Source organism: Monodon monoceros, unplaced genomic scaffold, assembly GCF_005190385.1.
Source record: "Monodon monoceros isolate NGI ecotype Baffin Bay Population unplaced genomic scaffold, NGI_Narwhal_1 Super_Scaffold_7, whole genome shotgun sequence".
NCBI lineage: Eukaryota > Metazoa > Chordata > Mammalia > Artiodactyla > Monodontidae > Monodon > Monodon monoceros.
In genome coordinates, this window is record NW_021703784.1 from 20,124,865 (window position 1) to 20,145,558 (window position 20,694).

The 20,694-nt window shown below is 38.5% G+C and overlaps 1 protein-coding gene across 3 annotated transcripts in view; it reads right to left on the reverse strand.

The window, feature by feature from the left end:
• The window catches only part of SIK2 (salt inducible kinase 2), a 131,882-nt gene that overhangs the window by 15,908 nt on the left and 95,280 nt on the right, over nt 1-20,694 (reverse strand). For all 3 annotated transcript variants that reach the window (XM_029207427.1, XM_029207428.1, XM_029207429.1), the window contains exons 5-9: nt 17,774-17,898; nt 17,218-17,341; nt 14,664-14,884; nt 12,915-13,067; nt 1,296-1,460 (exon numbers count right to left, since the gene is read on the reverse strand). In XM_029207427.1, the coding sequence (XP_029063260.1) occupies nt 1,296-1,460; nt 12,915-13,067; nt 14,664-14,884; nt 17,218-17,341; nt 17,774-17,898 (788 nt within the window). The remainder of the gene's footprint in view (nt 1-1,295; nt 1,461-12,914; nt 13,068-14,663; nt 14,885-17,217; nt 17,342-17,773; nt 17,899-20,694) is intronic.

A 20,694-nucleotide genomic window follows, 5' to 3' on the forward strand; every position in this document is an offset into this window, starting at 1 on the left:
AGAGTCTATCCCTTGGCTTGCCATTCAAAGCAAGGCTATTTGTCTTTATTTTGTACAACTTCCCTTCACATGCCCTCTCCCTCAGCCACACTGAGCTCCTGCTCTGACTTAGAGGGACCCAGGCTTTCCTGACGTTTGCTGTTGCTCAGGCCTTTCCCTCCACCGAGATATCACACCCTAGTTTCCATCCACCCTGATTCTGCCCTCCTCTCAATTCCCAGCTCTGACAGTTAAACCAAAGACATTCCTGATCAAATGAACTAAAAGCAACTCCCCCGTCTCCTTCTAGTCTTGCAGCACTTTGATTTTTTTATCTCTTTAAGGGACCAATTATGTTTTATCAATTTATTCAGTACCTGGCACGTTACCTTTAGTTAAGCTTCATGTCTCTTCTGCTAGACTACAAACTTTGAGGCAGAACTAATACCTGAGTCATCTTTTTATTACCTAACGAGCCTAAAAAGACAGGAAACCAATATTTGCTGAGTATCTACAATTTGCCCAAAACCTCACACACATTCTTTCAATTAATCCTCACAACAGTCTCATAAAGTTGGTATCCTTGTTTTACACAAGAGAAATGGAGGTTCAAAGAAGTTAGTCACTTTATCCAAGTTCACACAGCTAGTGAAGAACAGAGTCTATTTTAAACATACTCTAAGACCTGCTCATTAATATGATCCTCTGTATATCACTGGATGCTAAGTATATAAAACACAAATTAGAAGTTAAATAAATATTCATTAAATGAGGGAAGCTGTCATGTTCCATATACTAAAAGCCAACTTTATGCAGCACACCAGAATAAACTTATCTCCTTTAAGTATGTTCAAACTGGACACAAAAAGATGTTTAACTGACCAAAAAAGATGGCTCATCATTTTGTAGCTGCAGCACAGGCAGCAGAAGAGAGGCCATAATAACATAGGCAAAGCCCAATTTAGCACAATAGTTATACTTTTGTTTTCAGAATTACAATTGGTTTAAAAAAAAAATCCAAAACCTATGAGGGATCTAGAACTTGAGAGAAGGAATTGGTTAAGGAAAGAGAATGAAGAAGGATTCTGAAAAGTACACGAGATCTGACACGTTACATAACCGTCGTAATGACAAGATGGAGAGAGAGCGAGGTTAGGCCTGGATACTTTTCTCAGGTCTTCTGCACAAAAACAACTCCTCCCAAGTGACTTGAGGAAATGACAAAGTTCAGCTAAGCCGAAGTACAACATTTGTGTGGACAGAGTTGAAATCTCCAGCCAACCAACAAGCTTGGAGTCTCTCAAACACATCTGTACCTTTGGAGTGTCGACACACTCTTCCTCCATGAATGCTGCTTCCGCCTGACAGCCGGATGCTGGAAATGTGAAGGCGTCCACATTGGATGCCTGTGGGAGGAGGGCAGATCGCATCACTCGCACGTTTGGTGAATGCACCGTCACTGGGAGTCCCACAGTTTGTGTCTGTAAATATGGCAAGAACGGAAAGTTTGGGAACATTAATACTTTCTATATAAATATACAAAATTCTTGAAATAAAACAATTCTTCCTGATGTAATTAAAGGGTAAATAGTGATTTGTTGGAAACTCCAGAAAAGATGTGATGAAGTATGTACATGGTACAGGTATCGATCTGAAGCAGTCTAGCAATCAATTATTCTGAGATAGGTTGTACAGAATTTCGTTCCTGTTCCATGATGAGGTGCATAACTTTCACAGATGACAGGAAAGCTAGCCTTTGTAAGGAATCTAAGACGCTCTTTTTCAATTCAATGAACATCTATCGGCTATATCCTTAAATATATTACCTTGGAAAGATACAAAGAAGAATAGAGAAGTCCCAGTCTCTAAGAGTAGGAGATCAAAACTGAACCAGAGATAAGATACACACACAACTAACTGTAATACAAAGTACACTGCAATAAGGGCTATCTACCTGCATCTCTTTTTTTTTTTTGGTGGGGTACGGGGTGAGATGGTATATATTTCTTGGCAAGGGAGTGAGTGTAGAGGAAGAAGAGAGAAGCAGCAGCTACTCGGAGGGGATAGGAATGTCCTTTGAAAGAGACGCACAGACTGAACACACACAGCCTGCTTGCCCAGTGGAAACAGAGATGCTTATTGCTGAGCAAGTTATGTTCCTGAAGTCAACCTACTCTAGAAAGTCCATTCTCCATGTCTCCTCTGTTAAAAATTCTAAGTAAACAAGTATTACAAAGTCTTCCTCATTTAAAAGAGAATTTTCCTTTATGACAATTGGCAAGAATTGATTTTGAAGATGAAACCGCTGGATACTCCTTTCCTCCCCATTTCTTCAAAACTGGCAGAATAATTTATTAGATGCCTTTTGAACATAACAGACATTGCAAAACATCTGAGGGAACAAACATACCAGTTTCTAAAAGGCAGAGGAATGGCCTGTATTTTTTCTGCCATTGTCACTTTAAGGGATATAGGATGGTGAGCTTTAAATTCAAACAAGTGAAAAGGAACAAAATGGTATGATTCTAGCTTTTCCCTTCCCAAGACCTGGTTTTGATTCCGGGCTCCATCACTTACTAATTGTGTGAACTTAATCAGTTACCTAAACTCTTTGCATCTTATTTTCTTCGCCTCTGAAAAATGTCATAATATCTACTTCACAGTGAAGTTAGGACTGTAAAAGGCAACATGTAAAGTCCTTCGCTCAGTAATGTTAATTCCTCCTTTCTCCTTTCTAAAGTCTTAAAATGATGATAATAATTTAATACAGGGATTAGTAAAATGAATACACAGTTTTGTTCTCAGATACTAGCTAATGGTTCCCAGTTAAAATTTCAGGTTGATGGTTTTCAATAATGGGGGAATATGTTATAAATACATTTTATACTTGACTATGACTATATTTAGAATATACTTTATATTCCAACATTAACATCATTAGATATACTGCATGAGATAAAGAACAAAATAGCAATAGCAAAGTGTTGGTATTATATGGATGGTAAAAAGTGACAGAAAATACACTGTATATTATTCTGAGCATGATAAAGAAATAGCTTTTCTTATATCATCATTCCTCAGGCCTATATCCTCGTCACTTTTGAGACGAAACATTTTTTTTTCCTTTCAAGCATTAGTCATTTAAATTAATTTTTTAGCCACAATGTAAAATTTAAACTTCCGAATAAAGCATATTTGATACATTCCTCTTACCCTTATCATTGGCTTTTCAATCAAAGGATAAAGCTGAACTTTGATTTCTGTTTCCCAAATTTATTAGATTGCTCCTTATCAGGGCAAAGCACTACCTGTAGACACTGCCCTGGAAATGAGATACCAACATGATAACTATGATATGTTCTTCTCACTCCTTGCCTCTTGTTAGCTGTGACTTTTTAAATGGCAGGATTGTGCTGGGCCAGACCAAGCATAACACATTTTCCTTTCACATCCAACCTGGACTACAACAACTTACTGTGAACTTGGTAAGGACAGAGAAATAACACATTTTATTATGACAGCCGCTTCACAGGAAATACGATGACAGATTCAGGGGTCGGCTTTTTAGGATTCTTGCAATCACTGACGGGATTAAGGAAGTCTTTTTGGCACAAGTTAGAGTATAAATATTCAAATAGCATGCCCAGCACTAAAGGTCTGATTAAAGAATATGTTATTATAATAAATAGATGGTTGATTAATATCCCAAGCAAGCAGATATTACCAGTTTCTCCAAGAGTGGCCATAAACACAATAGGCACATGGAAAGATGCTCAACATTGCTAATTATTAGAGAAATACAAATCAAAACTAAACTGAGATATCACCACATACCGGTCAGAATGGCCATCATTAAAAAGTCTACAAATAACAAATTCTGGAGAGCGTGTGGAGAAAAGGGAACCCTCTTACACTGGTTGGAATGTAAGTTGGTGCAGCCACTATGGAAAACAGTATGGAGGTTCCTCAGAAAGCTAAAAGTAGAATTACCATATGATCCAGCAATCCCACTTCTGGGTATATATTCAGACAAAACTATAATTCAAAAAGATACATGCACCCCTATGTTCATAGCAGCACTATGTACAATCGCCAGACACAGAAACAACCTAAATGTAAATTGACAGAGGAATGGATAAAGAAGATGTGGTACTCAAAATGTTCACTGCAGCTCTATTTATAATAGCCCGGAGATGGAAACAACCTAAGTGTCCATCATCGGATGAATGGATAAAGAAGATGTGGCACATATATACAATGGAATATTACTCAGCCATAAAAAGAAACGAAATTGAGCTATTTGTAATGAGGTGGGTGGACCTAGAGTCTGTCATACAGAGTGAAGTAAGTCAGAAAGAGAAAGACAAATACCGTATGCTAACACATATATATGGAATTTAAGAAAAAAAAAATGTCATGAAGAACCTAGGGGTAAAACAGGAATAAAGACACAGACCTACTAGAGAATGGACTTGAGGATATGGGGAGGGGGAAGGGTAAGCTGTGACAAAGTGAGAGAGTGGCATGGACATATATACACTACCAAACATAAAATAGCTAGCTAGTGGGAAGCAGCTGCATAGCACAGGGAGATCAGCTTGGTGCTTTGTGACCACCTAGAGAGGTGGGATAGGGAGGGTGGGAGGGAGGGAGACGCAAGAGGGAAGAGATATGGGAACATATGTATACGTATAACTGATACACTTTGTTATAAAGCAGAAACTAACACACCATTGTAAAGCAATTATACTCCAATAAAGATGTAAAAAAAAAAAAAAAGATGTGGTACAATGGAATACTACTCAGCCATAAAAAAGAACGAAATAATGCCATTTGCAGCAACATGGATGCAACTAGAGATTATCATACCAAATGAAGAAAGTCAGAAAGAGAAAGACAAATACCATATGATATCACTTATATGTAGAATCTAAAACATGGCACAAATGAACCTATCTACAAAACAGAAAGGGACTCACAGGCATAGAGCACAGACTTGTGGTTACCAAAGTGGAGGGGAGGTAGGGGAGGGATGGACTGGGAGTCTGGGGATAGTAGATGCGAACAATTACATATAGAATGGATAAAGAGTAAGGGAACTATATTCAGTATCTTGGGATAAATCATAATGAAAAAGAATACAAAAAAGAGTGTATATATGTGTATAACTGAGTCACTTTTCTGTACAGCAGAAATTAACACAACATTGTAAATCAACTATACTTCAATAAAAAAAAATTAAAAAAAAAGAGTGGCCATAAACAATGACCATGTCCACTAACTGTAATGACTTTTTAGATCATATGTTTATTGTCTTGAATCTCTTCTTCTGATTTTATGCTTTCCAGCACCATTAAAATGAAAATAACATTTTCTCCTACGGGAAAAATCTTTACTGGTCCCATAGGAATATGCTTATTATGGACAGAATTGTGCCCCCTGCCCCTGCCCCCATCTATATGTTGAAGCCCTAACACCCAATGTGACTATATCTGTAGACAGGGCCTTTAAGGAGGTAATTAAGGTTAAATGAAGTCATAAGGGTGGGGACCTAATGCAAAAGGACTGGTGTCCCTCTAAGAAGAGGATGAGATACCAGAGATCTCTCTTCCTGCATGTGCAGAGAAGAGGATGTGCAAGGACATAGTGAGAAGGTGGCCATCTACATGCCAGGAAGAGAGTCCTCAGAACCCTGATGACCCCTTAATCTTGGACTTCCAGCCTCTAAAACTGCGAAAACATAAACTTTGTTGTTGAAGCTGCCCAGTCTGTGTTGCTTTGTTAACAGCAGCCCTAGCTGACTTTTTCTTACAGTTGTGGAGGGCAACCTCTAATCAGTAATTAAAGAAGAACTGGGATGAGTGTTTCATTCTAGTCTACTTACAGTTGATGGAAAGTTGGAGTGAAGGACTATTAAAAACTAGCAGATAGAATTCACAAGAAAAAGGCATATTTTAAAAAAATAGTCACCTGCAGTCAATTAGATGTAACATTTCCTGTATATTATGTGGCAAATATAAGTACTCTAAATCCATCTAAAGTGGAAATCTCAATGTTTTCTAAGTAGTAATCATGGGTTGTTCATCACTATACCATAAATTCCTTAAGGGCAGGGACTGTTTCCTGGGTACCTATGAAACCATGATGGCTGGGACTGTGCCTGGCACATAAGTGCTCTATCTAAACGGAACTGCTGGTATCAATTAATCAATTTTATCTTTGTAGCAAACTTATGAAGTAGGTATTGCTATTTCCATTTTATAATTAAGGACCCTGGAGCTCAGAGATGCTGACTTGTTGAAGTCACTCAGCTCAGTATGGAACCCAAGGTCTGCTTGATTGCACAAGTCATGTGATCTCTGCAAAGGATCTTGTGATTTCCCCAGTTCCTTATCACTCTATCAAGTAACAAGCGATTTGCCACTTCTTTAAACAGATAGTAGAACACCAAAGAATTCAAAGGGAGAAGGCTCTACTAAAGCTTTAAGCACATTTATAGTCATAAAAACAGAGAAATCTATTTTTTAACAAGTTCAATACTAAACATTAGAATGTGAAGTCTCGTAGGGAAGGGAGATCTTCTTCAACCCCAGTGCCTGTTTCTTAGCATCCAGATGGCACTCAAGACAAGTTTCTGAATGAGCACTGAAGATTGCTATTTGAATTAGATACATTTTAAGTCACAGTAAATAGCTTTCTATGATAACTTGGATCAATGCATAAAATGAGAAGAACTCACGGGGTGCTTGGTAATAAAAAAAATGATCAAACATAAGAAGCCCCAAGCCAAATGAAATATAACTTGAGATCTAAGGAATCTGCTTCAAGTTTAGATATGAAAGGAAATCATGTACAATAACATATGCGTGTGCTCAGGAGCAATCGTTTATGTAACCCTCACTTGTGTAATGTTTCAGAAGAATAAAGAGACTCGGGAGAGAAGCTACTCAGCATGGGGGCTTTCCTGCTTCCTATCCTTCCGCCTGGCAGCATTTTCCAGAGGGAAGGGGCACTCTCCATCTCACTATTACTACCCCAACTTAGGAATTCTCATTTTATCTCCCTCCTCTCTATCTTGAAAGCCATACCACTCGACTTTGAAGGATTCCAAGTGCTCAGAGATACTTCAACCCAAATATCTGGAACTTTACTGATATATTATTTTACTCACATTAGTATCAATACTCACATTATTTTAGATATTAAAATATGTATAACAAGGTACACCATTTACCTATTAAAATCAAGACGATTTTAATTTCCTGGGGTTTCTTTTTCACATATTCTGTAGAAGCCAATGCAAAATTCTACTATAATTCTATAAATTTTGTAAAATTGCCAAACAAAAAATACAAAGTGAAAACTCTTTTGCTCTTACTTGCACTTTATTTTATTTATCTAATTTTATTTATTTAACATTTTTATTGGAGTACAATTGCTCTACAATGGTGTGTTAGTTTCTGCTTTATAGCAAAGTGAATCAGCTATACATATACATATATCCCCTTATCTCCTCCCTCTTGCGTCTCCCTCCCATCCTCCCTATCTCACCCCTCTAAGTGGGCACAAAGCACCGAGCTGATCTCCCTGTGCCACGCGGCTGCTTCCCACTAGCTTTCGATTTTACATTTGGTAGTGTATATATGTCCATGTCACTCTCTCAATTCCTCCCAGCTTACCCTTCCCACTCTACATGTGCTCAAGTCCATTCTCTACGTCTGTGCCTGTATTCCGGTCTTGCCCCTAGGTTCTTCAGAACCATTCTTTTTCTTTTAGATTCTATATATATATGTGTTAGCATACGGTATTCGTTTTTCTCTTTCTAACTTACTTCACTCTGTATGACAGACTCTAGGTCCATCCACCTCACTACAAATAACTCAATTTCGTTTTGTTTTTAAGGCAGAGTAATATTCCATTGTACACATGTGCCACATCTTCTCTATCCATTCATCTGTCGATGGACACTTAGGTTGCTTCCATATCCTGGCTATTGTAAATAGAGCTGCAGTGAACATTGTGGTACATGACTCTTTTTGAATTATGGTTTTCTCAGGGTATATGCCCAGTAGTGGGACTGCTGAGTTGTATGGCAGTCCTAGTTTTTGTTTTTTAAGGAAACTCCATACTGTTCTCCATAGTGGCTGTATCAGTTTACATTCCCACCAACAGTGCAAGAGGGTTCCCTTTTCTCCACACCCTCTCCAGCATTTATTGTTTGTAGGTTTTCTGATGATGGCCATTCTGACTGGTGTGAGGTGATACCTCATTGTAGTTTTGATTTGCATTTCTCTAATGATTAGTGATGTTGAGCATCCTTTCACATGTTTGTTGGTGACCTGTATATCTTCTTTGGAGAAATGTCTATTTAGGTCTTCTGCCCATTTTTGGATTGGGTTGTTTGTTTTTTTGTTATTGAGCTGCATGAGCTGCTTGTAAATTTTGGAGATTAATCCTTTGTCAGTGGCTTCATTTGCAAATATTTTCTCCCATTCTGAGGGTTGTCTTTTCGTCTTGTTTATGGTTCCTTTGCTGTGCAAAAGCTTTTAAGTTTCATTAGGTCTCATTTATTTATTTTTGTTTTTATTTCCATTTCTCTAGGAGGTGGGTCAAAAAGGATCTTGCTGTGATTTATGTCATAGTGTTCTGCCTATGTTTTCCTCTAAGAGTTTGACAGTGTCTGGCCTTATATTTAGGTCTCTAATCCATTTTGAGTTTATTTTTGTGTATGGTGTTAGGGAGTGTTCTAATTTCATTCTTTTACATGTAGCTGTCCAGTTTTCCCAGCACTTATTGAAGAGGCTGTCTTTTCTCCATTGTATATTCTTGAATCCTTTATCAAAAATAAGGTGACCATAATGTGCGTGGTTTACCTCTGGGCTTTCTATCCTTTTCCATTGGTCTATATTTCTGTTTTTGTGCCAGTACCATACTGTCTTGATTACTGTAGCTTTGTAGTATAGTCTGAAGTCCAGGAGTCTGATTCCTCCAGCTCCGTTTTTCTTTCTCAAGATTGCTTTGGCTATTCGGGGTCTTTTGTGTTTCCATAAAAATTGTGGATTTTTTGTTCTAGTTCTGTGAAACATGCCATTGGTAGTTTGATAGGGATTGCACTGAATCTGTAGATTGGTTTGGGTAGTATAGTCATTTTCACAATGTTGATTCTTCCAATCCAAGAACATGGTAAATCTCTCCATTTGTGTGTATCATCTTTAATTTCTTTCATCAGTGTCTTATAGTTTTCTGCATACAAGTCTTTTGTCTCCTTAGGTAGGTTTATTCCTAGGTATTTTATTCTTTTTGTTGCAGTGGTAAATGGGAGTGTTTCCTTAATTTCTCTTTCAGATTTTTCATCACTGGTGTATAGGAATGCAAGAGATTTCTGTGCATGAATTTTGTATCCTGCAACTTTACCAAATTCATTGATTAGCTCTAGTAGTTTTCGGGTAGCATCTTTAGGATTCTCTCATGTCATCTGCAAACAATGGCAGTTTTACTTTTCTTTTCCGATTTGGATTCCTTTTATTTCTTTTTCTTCTCTGATTCCTGTGGCTAAAACTTCCAAAACTATGTTGAAGAATGGTGGTGAGTGTGGCCAACCTTGTCTTGTCCCTGATATTAGTGGAAATGGTTTCAATTTTTTACCATTGAGAACGATGTTGGCTGTGGGTTTGCCATCTATGGCCTTTATTATGTTGAGGTAAGTTCTCTCTATGCCTACTTTCTGGAGGGTTTTTATCATAAATGGGTGTTGAATTTTGTCAAAATCTTTTTCTGCATCTATTGAGATGATCATATGGTTTTTACCCTTCAATGTGTTAATATGGTGTATCACATTGATTGATTTGCATATACTGAAGAATCCTTGCATTCCTGGGATAAACCCAACTTGATCATGGTGTATGATCCTTTTAATGTGCTGTTGGATTCTGTTTGCTAGTATTTTGTTGAGGATTTTTGCATCTATGTTCATCACTGATATTGGCCTGTAGCTTTCTTTCTTTGTGACGTCTTTGTCTGGTTTTGGTATCAGGGTGATGGTGGCCTCATAGAATGAGTTTGGGAGTGTTCCTCCCTCTGCTACATTTTGGAAGAGTTTGAGAAGGATAGGTGTTAGCTCTTCTCTAAATGTTTGATGGAATTCACCTGTGAAGCCATCTGGTCCTGGGCTTTTGTTTGCTGGAAGAATTTTTTTTTTTTTTTTTTTTTTTTTTCTGTACTCGGGCCTCTCACCGTTGTGGCCTCTCCCGTTGTGGAGCCCAGGCTCCGGATGTGCAGGCTCAGTGGCCATGGCTCACGGGCCCAGCCGCTCCGCGGCATGTGGGACCTTCCTAGACCGGGGCACGAACCCATGTCCCCTGCATCGGCAGGCGGATTCTCAACCACTGCGCCACCAGGGAAGCCCCCTGCTGGAAGATTTTTAATCACAGTTTCAATTTCAGTGCTTGTGATTGGTCTGTTCATATTTTCTATTTCTTCCTGGTTCAGTCTTGGGAGGCTGTTCATTTCTAAAAATTTGTCCATTTCTTCCAGGTTGTCCATTTTATTGGCATATAGTTGCTTGCAGTAATCTCTCATGATCCTTTGTATTTCTGCAGTGTCAGTTGTTACTTCTCCTTTTTCATTTCTAATTCTATTGATTTGAGTCCTGTCCGTTTTTTTCTTGATGAGTCTAGCTAATGGTTTATCAATTTTGTTTATCTTCTCGAAGAACCAGCTTTTAGTTTTATTGATCTTTGTTATCATTTCCTTCATTTCTTTTTCATTTATTTCTGATCTGATCTTTATGATTTCTTTCCTTCTGCTAATTTTGGGGTTTTTTTGTTCTTCTTTCCCTAATTGCTTTAGGTGTAAGGTTAGTTTTTTTATTTGAGATATTTCTTGTTTCTTGAGGTAGGATTGTATTGCTATAAACTTCCCTGTTAGAACTGCTTTTGCTGCATCCCATAGGTTTTGCATCATCATGTTTTCATTGTCATTTGTTTCTAGGTATTTTTTGATTTCCTCTTTGATTTATTCAGTGATCTCTTGGTTATTAAGTAGTGTATTGTTTACCCTCCATGTATTTGCATTTTTTCCAGATTTTTTCCTGTAATTGATATCTAGTCTCATAGCATTGTGGTTGGAAAAGATACTTGATATGATTTCAATTTTCTTAAATTTACCAAGGCTTGATTTGTGACCCAAGATATGATCTCTCCTGGAGAATGTTCCATAAGCACTTGAGAAGAAAATGTATTCTGTTGTTTTTGGATGGAATGTCCTATAAATGTCAATTAAGTCCTTCTTGTTTGATGTATCATTTAAAGCTTGTATTTCCTTATGTATTTTCATTTTGGATGATCTGTCCATTGGTGAAAGTGGGGTGTTAAAGTCCCCTACTATGATTCTTACTTGCACTTTAAATAAAGTAAGTACTCACGTAAGTAGATGGAAATCCTAATAGATCATGTGAACAAACCACTCCTCTTCTCAACCTCTATGCAGGTGATCTCCCAATTCTCCTAAGCCCTAGTCTCTCTCCAGGGACTCAGATCCATTGTTCCTCATAAGCAGCTAAGTCTCTGCCACCACGACTCCCTCAGCCTTGGGCTCAACAATGGAGTCATCTGTAATTTGTCATCCCTTCTTCCCCAACATTGATTTATTACTTTATATAACAAACACTTATATAGCACTGTTTTAAGTGCTGAACAATTATTACCTAACTTAAACGTCTTAACATCCTATAATTATTCCCACTTTAAAGCTTGGGAAACTGAGGCAGAGAAAGACCTTAAGTAACTTTTTTAAGGTCCACAGCAGGAAATGGCAGAATCTGGGATGTGCTTGAGTCCCTACTTTAAACCATCACATTGAGCTGCCTCTCCAGATCAGTGCTAAGTTCATCCAGAGTCTACCTCTGAAATGTTCCTTACACTTCTCCCTTCCTGTTTCCTTCCACCGGCACACTATTAGCTCAAGTCTTCAGTGTTTCTCATCTCAACTACTAAAATCATCTCCTAAACAGCTCTCTCCAAATTTCTTGTCTTCCGTAGCCAATCTATCCTTCCCAATGTTACCAGATTGCTAGCTTGAAGTATGGATATAATTTTATCGCTTTTTTGCTTAACAGGCTTCAGTAGTTCCTCATTTCTTCCTGATTTATTAGTAAACTCTTTACCTTGGCATTCAAAGCCCTTCACAACATGGCTTCAACTTAGCACTCTAACTCTTTCATTTCCCTATTCTTTAATTCAAGTGAATTAATTTGAACAGGTCCTATGCTTGCTCACTTTAGTACTTCTGCTCACACTGCTTCTGCCTACGTACAATGCCTTTAACCACTGCCTCTCCCTAACAAAGTCCTACACAGCTGTGAAGCTCTACCTTGAACGCCGCCTCTCCCCCAAAGCCTTCCCAATCAGATGCATCTCTCTCCCCTTTGCCCTTTTTTTAAAAAAGCTTTTCTCTATCAAAATGATATTCACAGTATCTTCTAAATTTTGCCCTTTCTCTATTTTGAATGATGGTTATTCATGATGTTGTCTTATTTTGCTTCTATAATGTAATGACTCTGAGGGCAACGACTCTTTTATACATCCTCTTCCCTGTAGTGTCTAATAAAAGAAGTTTACATAGTAAACCTGCAATAAAAATTTGTTAAATGAAATTGAATGTACAGGTTAGTTACAATAATTCTTAACATAAGTGAATGATAAAAAAAAAATGAGAAATCTCTTAAAGAAAAAAACTGTTTGAAATAAACTTAATCCTTAAAAATAGGAAGATGATAAAACACTTGAGGATCTAGTGAACGATGACAGAAAAAAACTTTACAGAAAAACAAGGTGTAGAGGATGAAATCCTAACCCTTTGTACTACACGATGAAAAATGTGTCAAACATGTGAACAGGCACATGCACAGATAAGACTATTGGCTAATGGGGTGTTACCTTGGCAACTGTTTGTTCGGCGATGGTGCTAGGCCGACGCTGGCGGGCATCAAGTCTCTGCTCCACAGGAAAACTGCTCCTATGTGATTTCAGGCGCTCCACCAACAAGTAATAGATGGCAGCAAAGTGGTTATAGCTCTTGTTCTGCAAAGCCTGTAAGAGAAAACAAGTGCCAAAGGCAGAGAACCATAAAAACCAATTCAATGATTTAAACCTTTCTGAAAAATGAGGGAAAAACACAACATTGTAAATCAACTATACTTCAATAAAATTTGAAAAATAAATTAAAAAAGGAGGGAAGACACCATGTGTTCTTAAAAACAAGCAAAGTAACAAGCAAAGTATGCCTCAAAACGAAAGCTATTCCAGAATTTAGAATAGAAGACAGATAACTTTATTAATTGTATAAAGGATGATACCTCTGAATGACTTGACTGGCTCTTTTACATTAATAGGATCCATTTATTTTTCTGCATTCAGAGAAAATGCCATCATTGTCTCATGCAGACATTCCCCAATGCCGTTATATGGTGCCATCTCATAGCTGCAACTAGGCTGTAAGGTTGTTTAGTAACCTGAGCCCAGAGGCTCTAATTCCACAGCCTCGACACAAGTCCAAACCATTGCAAACCCTGAAGTCAATGATTAAAGTCTTTGGGGAAATTTTTGGTGATTATTTTGGGCTGGAGAATGACATCTGGATGCTAGGTTGAGAGATGCTGGGTCTCCATTCTTAGGTAATTTTTTCCTCTTGTTTTTGCGGTCCAACCCTCTTGAAACCTTGAAAATAAAGTCACTTCCCAATTTTTCACATCCCTAGCTGGCCAGCTCTCCCAGGATACTAACGGAACAGCAAAACAACGGCTCCTTTGGCGTCTAATTCCACATGACAGGCTGCATGAGTGCTGTGCAGTGCAGCTCAGATGCAGAGCACTGGCAGCAAACATCACAGGCCGGGGAACTGCACACAGCTGCCTTCAAGGGCAAGTACAAAAAAACCTCTCTAAGCACGTGATGAGCAAAGCAGGAAAGCAGTCTGGTTTCATTTATGACTGCAATGAAGGAAAAGGCAGCACAGTTTGGAGCACTTTATCTTCACAGGGGGGCGTTTTATAGTCTTTCTTGTCATGCTTCATCCTGAAAAGCACTGTTTGTTCTTTGCCTGTTGCGGGGGTATTAAACATATGTATATCCTATGCACATGCCAGCTGTTAAAGGACAGAAACAAAGCTGCCAAGGAATTTCCCAGGTTCATGACCTTCTCAGTTCTATGGCCCATAAAACTTCCAAATCAGGAATCCACCTGTTTTTGCCTTCTGAGTTTCTTCAGTTCACAACCTAAACCCGATGCCTACCCTTCTTGTTTCCTGCTCAGCCCGCAGCCTTGTTCCATATCTGCACATTTATGTTTCATATAAACTAGCTTATTACCTGTGTAGAACTTCATGTTTCATCTTAGAAGAAGCTTTCTACTTTGTATTTGCCAAGCTTCCATCTTTGTCTTTTCTCAATCCTATATAAACACTTCCTTTTGAATTTTTTTGGCAGTTGGGGCAAAGGGAGGAATTTTTATATTGATTAAAAACAAACATAAATATAGTGTGATGAAATCTTCAGGGAACACTGAACAGTAGGCCTAGGTACTGGGATGGCTAAAAGACCAGGATGACAGGTATGAGCATGAAATTTCAAGTTACTAAGTACAACAGAGTTCTAAAATTTCTTTAGTCGAATCTCTGACCACTTTACCTCAATGGTTTTCTGTTGATCTATTCCAAGGCCGTGCATCAATCGCAGAACCTGTTCATTAAACTCCCCAATGGATGGCTCATTTTCTTGCCCTTGTGGATAGAGAACAGGTCTCTGTACAGGAACTTCTACGAGCATCCACTTATGCTCCTTGATTTGAGCTATGGTTAGCCGTTTGGATGGGTCTAGGACCAACATCCTTCGAATAAGGTGCTCACAATCTACAGAAAACACAATGTTACAAAAGTCACGTAAATCACCTTGCACTTTGGGGTATTGACTTGACTCATGTGACTTTGTACAATGGTGTTAATCTTTGTATCCTCCACAGTGCCCACTGGAAAGCAGAAGGTCAAATGAATAAATGAATACCTGAAAGCTACTTGTATTTGTCAAGTTCACATGATGAATGCTGGCGCACAAAATTAACCATCACTGTGAATGAATACTTAAGAAAAAACAGGAGGGTGTAGATCTATCCAATTCTGTACTTAATGAACCTTTTTACTGAATTTCTCAACTTACAGTATCTAGACACAGACTTAGATTTCCACTAAAGAAAAAAACAAGCCTTCTTCCTAGAAAAAGCAAATAATAAATGGTTCCTTACAGTCACTTCTGAGGCTGATACACTAAGGCTATTAAGTGAGGCTGGAGCTCTCCAAGGGACTGTTGCTATTCTCCGTATCAGTGCAACTGAGAAAAATGTACATGAAACACTAGTCACTTCTGATGACACTAAGTAAACTGCACTGCTGCAACCCTGGGCACTAGCTTATTCTCTGAGCTGACATCATATTCTTTACTACCCCCACATAAACTAGCCTTTTATCACTTGCTATGTTCTAGGCACCATGCTAAGAGCTTTACAGAGCTTAATTTAATTAATCCCCACAATACCCCTTTTAGAAACTATTGTTATTTCCATTTATAGACTGAGGAAACTGAAGCACAGAGATATAACTTGCCAAGGCCAGACTGTCAGTAAGTGGTGGACTCAGGATGAAAACCAGGTGGTCTGGCTCCAAAATCTATCCTCTTAACTACTAGAACATTACTTCTGTTACCAGGAACAAGCAAATTAAGGATAAAAACCAAAATCTAAACTGAGTAAATTTAACTGCTGCCCATGCAGCAAACCAATACAAGACTGGAAGGGATTATGGCACTTCATCTTAATTCAATAGTTTTGCTAGTTGGTTTTAAATTTAATTAAAAAATTTAATTTTGTAACTTCCCACCAAAAGATGTGGGAAAATCCATTTCATACTTAGAGTGAAATGGTTGTGAATCTGTATCTACAAAATGCTTCTCTAAGTCTAAAATAAACCTGGTTGTTTAGTAGCATATTGTTTAGCCTCCATGTGTTTGTATTTTTTACAGTTTTTTTCCCTGTAATTGATATCTAGTCTCCTAGGTTGTGGTTGGAAAAGATGAGGTATCACCTCACACCGGTCAGAATGGCCATCATCAAAAAATCTACAAACAATAAGTGCTAGAGAGGGTGTGGAGAAAAGGGAACTCTCCTGCACCGCTGGTGGGAATGTAAATTGATACAGTCACTATGCAGAACAGTATGGAGGTTCCTTAAAAAACTAAAAATAGAACTACCATATCACCCAGCAATTCCACTACTAGGCATATACGCTGAGAAAACCGTAATTCAAAAAGATACATATACCACAATGTTCACTGCAGCACTATGTACAATAGCCAGGACATGGAAGCAACCTAAATGTCCGTTGACAGATGAATGGATAAAGAAGATGTGGTATATATATACAATGGAATATTACTCAGCCATAAAAGGGAATGAAATTGAGTCATTTGTAATGAGGTGGATGGACCTAGAGTCTGTCATACAGAGTGAAGTAAGTCAGAAAGAGAAAAACAATTACCGTATGCTAACACATATATGGAATCTAAAAAAACGGTACTGATGAACCTAGTGGCAGGGCAGGAATGAAGATGCAGACCTACTAGAGAATGGAATTGAGGACACCGGGGGGAAGGGTAAGCTGGGACGAAGTGAGAGAGTGGCATAGACATATATACACTACCAAATGTAAAATAGCTAGCTAGTGGGAAGCAGCTGCATAGCACAGGGAGATCAACTGGGTGCTTTGTGATGCCCTAGAAGGGTGGGATAGGGAGGGTGGGAGGGAGGGAGACGCAAGAGGAAAGAGATATGGGAACATATGTATATGTATAACTGAGTCACTTTGTCGTACAGCAGAAACTAACACAACATTGTAAAGCATTTATACTCCAATAAATATATATAAAAATATAAATAAACCTGGGACATTTATAGACAAGGGTAAATGGGAAGACTTGCTGTTCTTAATCTGGGAAATTTTCTGTTTCCAGTTATGAGTAGGAAGGTTAGAATTTCTCTCACCTACATGGAAGGGGTTGCTTATTTCTACGGCTTTTAAAGTGACTCGGTCACTTTATTTGGCACCCAAACTTAGAAAAAGAGAAGCCTTTGTTTAGGCACTCATTTTCAGAACAAATTCTGTAAAACATAATTTTAAGATAAACAGGTTGTTACCTTCTGACATGAAATACGGAATCCGGAATCTTCCTTCTAACACTCTCTGCCTCAAAATTGGAAGAGTTGGTCCATCAAAAGGTAGAGCTCCACAGACAAGGACGTAAAGAACAACTCCCATGCTCTAGGGAAGAAAACAATGCAGTCTCTTTTCTCCTGAGAACTTCAAACACTCTTTGATTTCCTAAATATCCTCAGGGCTCTTAAAATCATATGGACTGAAAAATTCCTGTTTGAATTTACTATTTTCTCAGAATTAAAAAAAAAAAAATCTGAAATGCTGACCAGTGCAATAAAGCATCCTATAATAAATACCAAAAGAATTAAATTAAATCATTTTGATTACTAAACTTTAAATCATTGCTGATATTAGTATGATAACATCTTTCCTTAGAAATTCTTTCCTAGAATCTAATTCAAGATGCTCTGACTAATTTTAGTCCAGTGGACAGGGCAAGTATGAACTATGTGTTAGGTACAGAGAGATTCCGAGATGGGCCAGAGTACCAAGTATTATCATTATAGATGCATTTAACACAGCAAAGCAAAGAAATACCCAAATATCCAGCTGTGGTCCTTCATACTGCTGCCCTTCAAAGACTTCTGGGGCTGCATAAGGGGGGCTGCCACACCATGTTGCCAGCAGTTCACCACTTTTAAAGAAATTTCCAAAACCGAAATCTATTGGGATGGAAATAAATGTTACTTTCATCTGTGCTCTCAAACTATACTGAATTTCTCATAATAATTTTATAATATGCTACATTAACAATATCACCACTATTCACTCTGTGAGTATGCGATGGCATGTATCTTATGATGTTTCCTTAGCACTCAGCACAATGAATAGCAAATATTAAGTATTCAGTAAATATTTGTTGAATGAATGTGTTAATGAATTAAGTTTTCTTCTCAAAGAGAATGAGCGAGAGGCTGGAAAAAGACTTTATCTCTTGTATTTTTAAGGCTGAAAGAAAAATCCACTGATATGGACAATCAACTTGAATTTGATAATCTTAGAATTTCAATTACTCCATGATTAAGAGCTCTTGAGCTTATATGGTTTATAAAAAAAGAAACAAATGAGTAAAACTCTAAGATATTTACCTAAACACAACCAAGGGACCGGCTGCTCTCACAGCCCCAGGCTAGCAAGATAAATATAACATTTTAAGGCAACTGAGGACAGTGTTTCCTAAGTAACAGCTCTCTAAGTGTTGGCCCGCACATCCTGAATTAGGCAGATACTTATCTGAATAGCTCATTAACATGCAATGGCCATGTGGCCCAGCCACAGGCCCCCTATCACCAATATCACTTGTTTACTCATTTATGGAACGCGGTGGCATTATACTTCAAAATAGTTAATGGCCTTCTCCTTATGATATTAGTCACACTGAATCTGCAGCTTTGATAAACAGCATGCCCTCTGGAAACACTGTACTCAGATGCCTTCAATATGCATGAAAGTTACAGCGGAAGACAAATGCAGTGAGATTTGGTATAAATGCAAGCTTGTGCTCTTTTGCTAAGCCTTCACATAGTCACATGGTCTCTTAGTGAAGGAACAAATTCCTGTTGTTTTGTAAGTTAGAGCCAAAATGTCTCATGCTGCAACAGACTCCTGGCTGAAGGATACACCTCAGTGATGGGAACTGGCTCTACTCTGGCTGGTGTACACAGTGCATGGAGAGTGAGATTTCGGTGGTGCCCCAAGGGGACTGGAACAAGTCTCCGGCGCCAGACTGACTGGCTGCGTGACATGCGTTCAGTCTTTGTGAGCCTCAGTCTCCCCAGTTGTAACACTGAAACATCGTAGTCAGCAGGTTGTTATGGGGATCCAATGAGTTAACAGAAACTCACACTCCACTCACACCCTGAGACTATGGTGTGCTTCTGTACCTTAGGGGAGGCATTCTCTTAGCTCCCTGACATAAGCAGTAGTAACAGAAACAGTCATGATCCCCAACACCACAGCCTCATGGCAGAGTATGACCTATGAAGTAAGGGAGACCTACAGCTGATTTCCAGTTTTGCCACTTTCTAGCCTCAAGGCCCCTACATAAATTATTTAATTTTCCTGAACCTTATTTTCTGTATCTATAAGTGAGGGGATAATCCACCTACCCAGATAGGATGCTGTGAGGATTAAATGAGACTAAGAATGTAAAATGCCTGGAGCGCAGTAGATGTGAAGTGTCAGCTACCAAAGCCATCATTACCAATTACTGCCTTTCAGAGAAAAGGGTCCTGAGAAAATACACAGGAAGGGTAAAGACAGTGTGGAGAAGCTTAAGGTTCATGAGAGAAAAGATGGTGTATGTGGGGAAAGAGATGGTGCATCTAAACCTGGTGGAACACAGCTGTGGCCTGTCCTTGGCATCCAGGAGTACGAGGCGTACTCCACAACATAACTGCAGTTCAGTCCTACGCTCAGCTTTCCAAAATGACTGTCAGAGAGGTCTTATCTTCTCAATTCCACCTGTAGGACTAACCACTCACATCACATCACAACCCATGTGTCCATATTGATAGGTGTTTCTAATTTTCTAGAAAAACTATACTCTCAAACGATCCAAGGACTAGATGTTCAAATAACATTTAAAGAGGAAAATGTTACTTTCACTCACAGAAAAGCCCAAGAAGCTCTGGGAAGTGTGTTTGGAGATCATGAAATAGGTCCAATAATTGCTGTACTTTAAACCGTAATCACAGGATGAGTTTTAGCACATGTAAGTTGAGAATACTCTCTAAATAGCACTGGAACGTTTTAACGTCTCACAGAGCCATTCCAGAACTCCTTCATTATGAACCTCCCCCGACTCTTGTAGAACGAACTCAAAGAGTGACTGGGACAGAGGTCTGTCAGGAAGGTGGCCTGGACTCTTTATTCCCCTAGGCTCTCTCACTGGACACTTCATAGGCAGGAAGAGAGCAAAAACTAGGAAAGCACCATGGTGCCGGTAGTAGCCTAGTCTCAACCTTGGCTGTACACATCTGGGACAAAGAAAGCGTCCTGTTACCTTAGAAGAAAAAGGGTACTAAACGGATGTTACTTCTATTTTCTGTAGGTAACTGAAGAAAACAGGAACTTCAGTCTGTAGGAACATTAAGAGAAGCACTGAAAGAAAATCAGGTTCATTAAAATTATTATAATAGCATTTATGTAGATGTCTTCTATAACCCTGTCAAAGCACTTAAATATTTTATTTGTAATCATCTGATGTATGGGTTAAGGAAAGCTTTGGAGTCAGGCAAATCTTGGGTTTTCCTCTTAGCGGTGTGATCTCGGGCAAATTACTTAATTTCTTTGCAAAATGGGGACAATGTCTACACTTCACAGTTATTATGAGTAACATATACTCACAATAAGTGAGTATATGTAGATAAGTACACTTACATCATAAGTAGATAACATAATAATGCTTTAGGCATGCTATTGAAACAAAGCAGGTGCTCAATAAACAGTAGCCACTG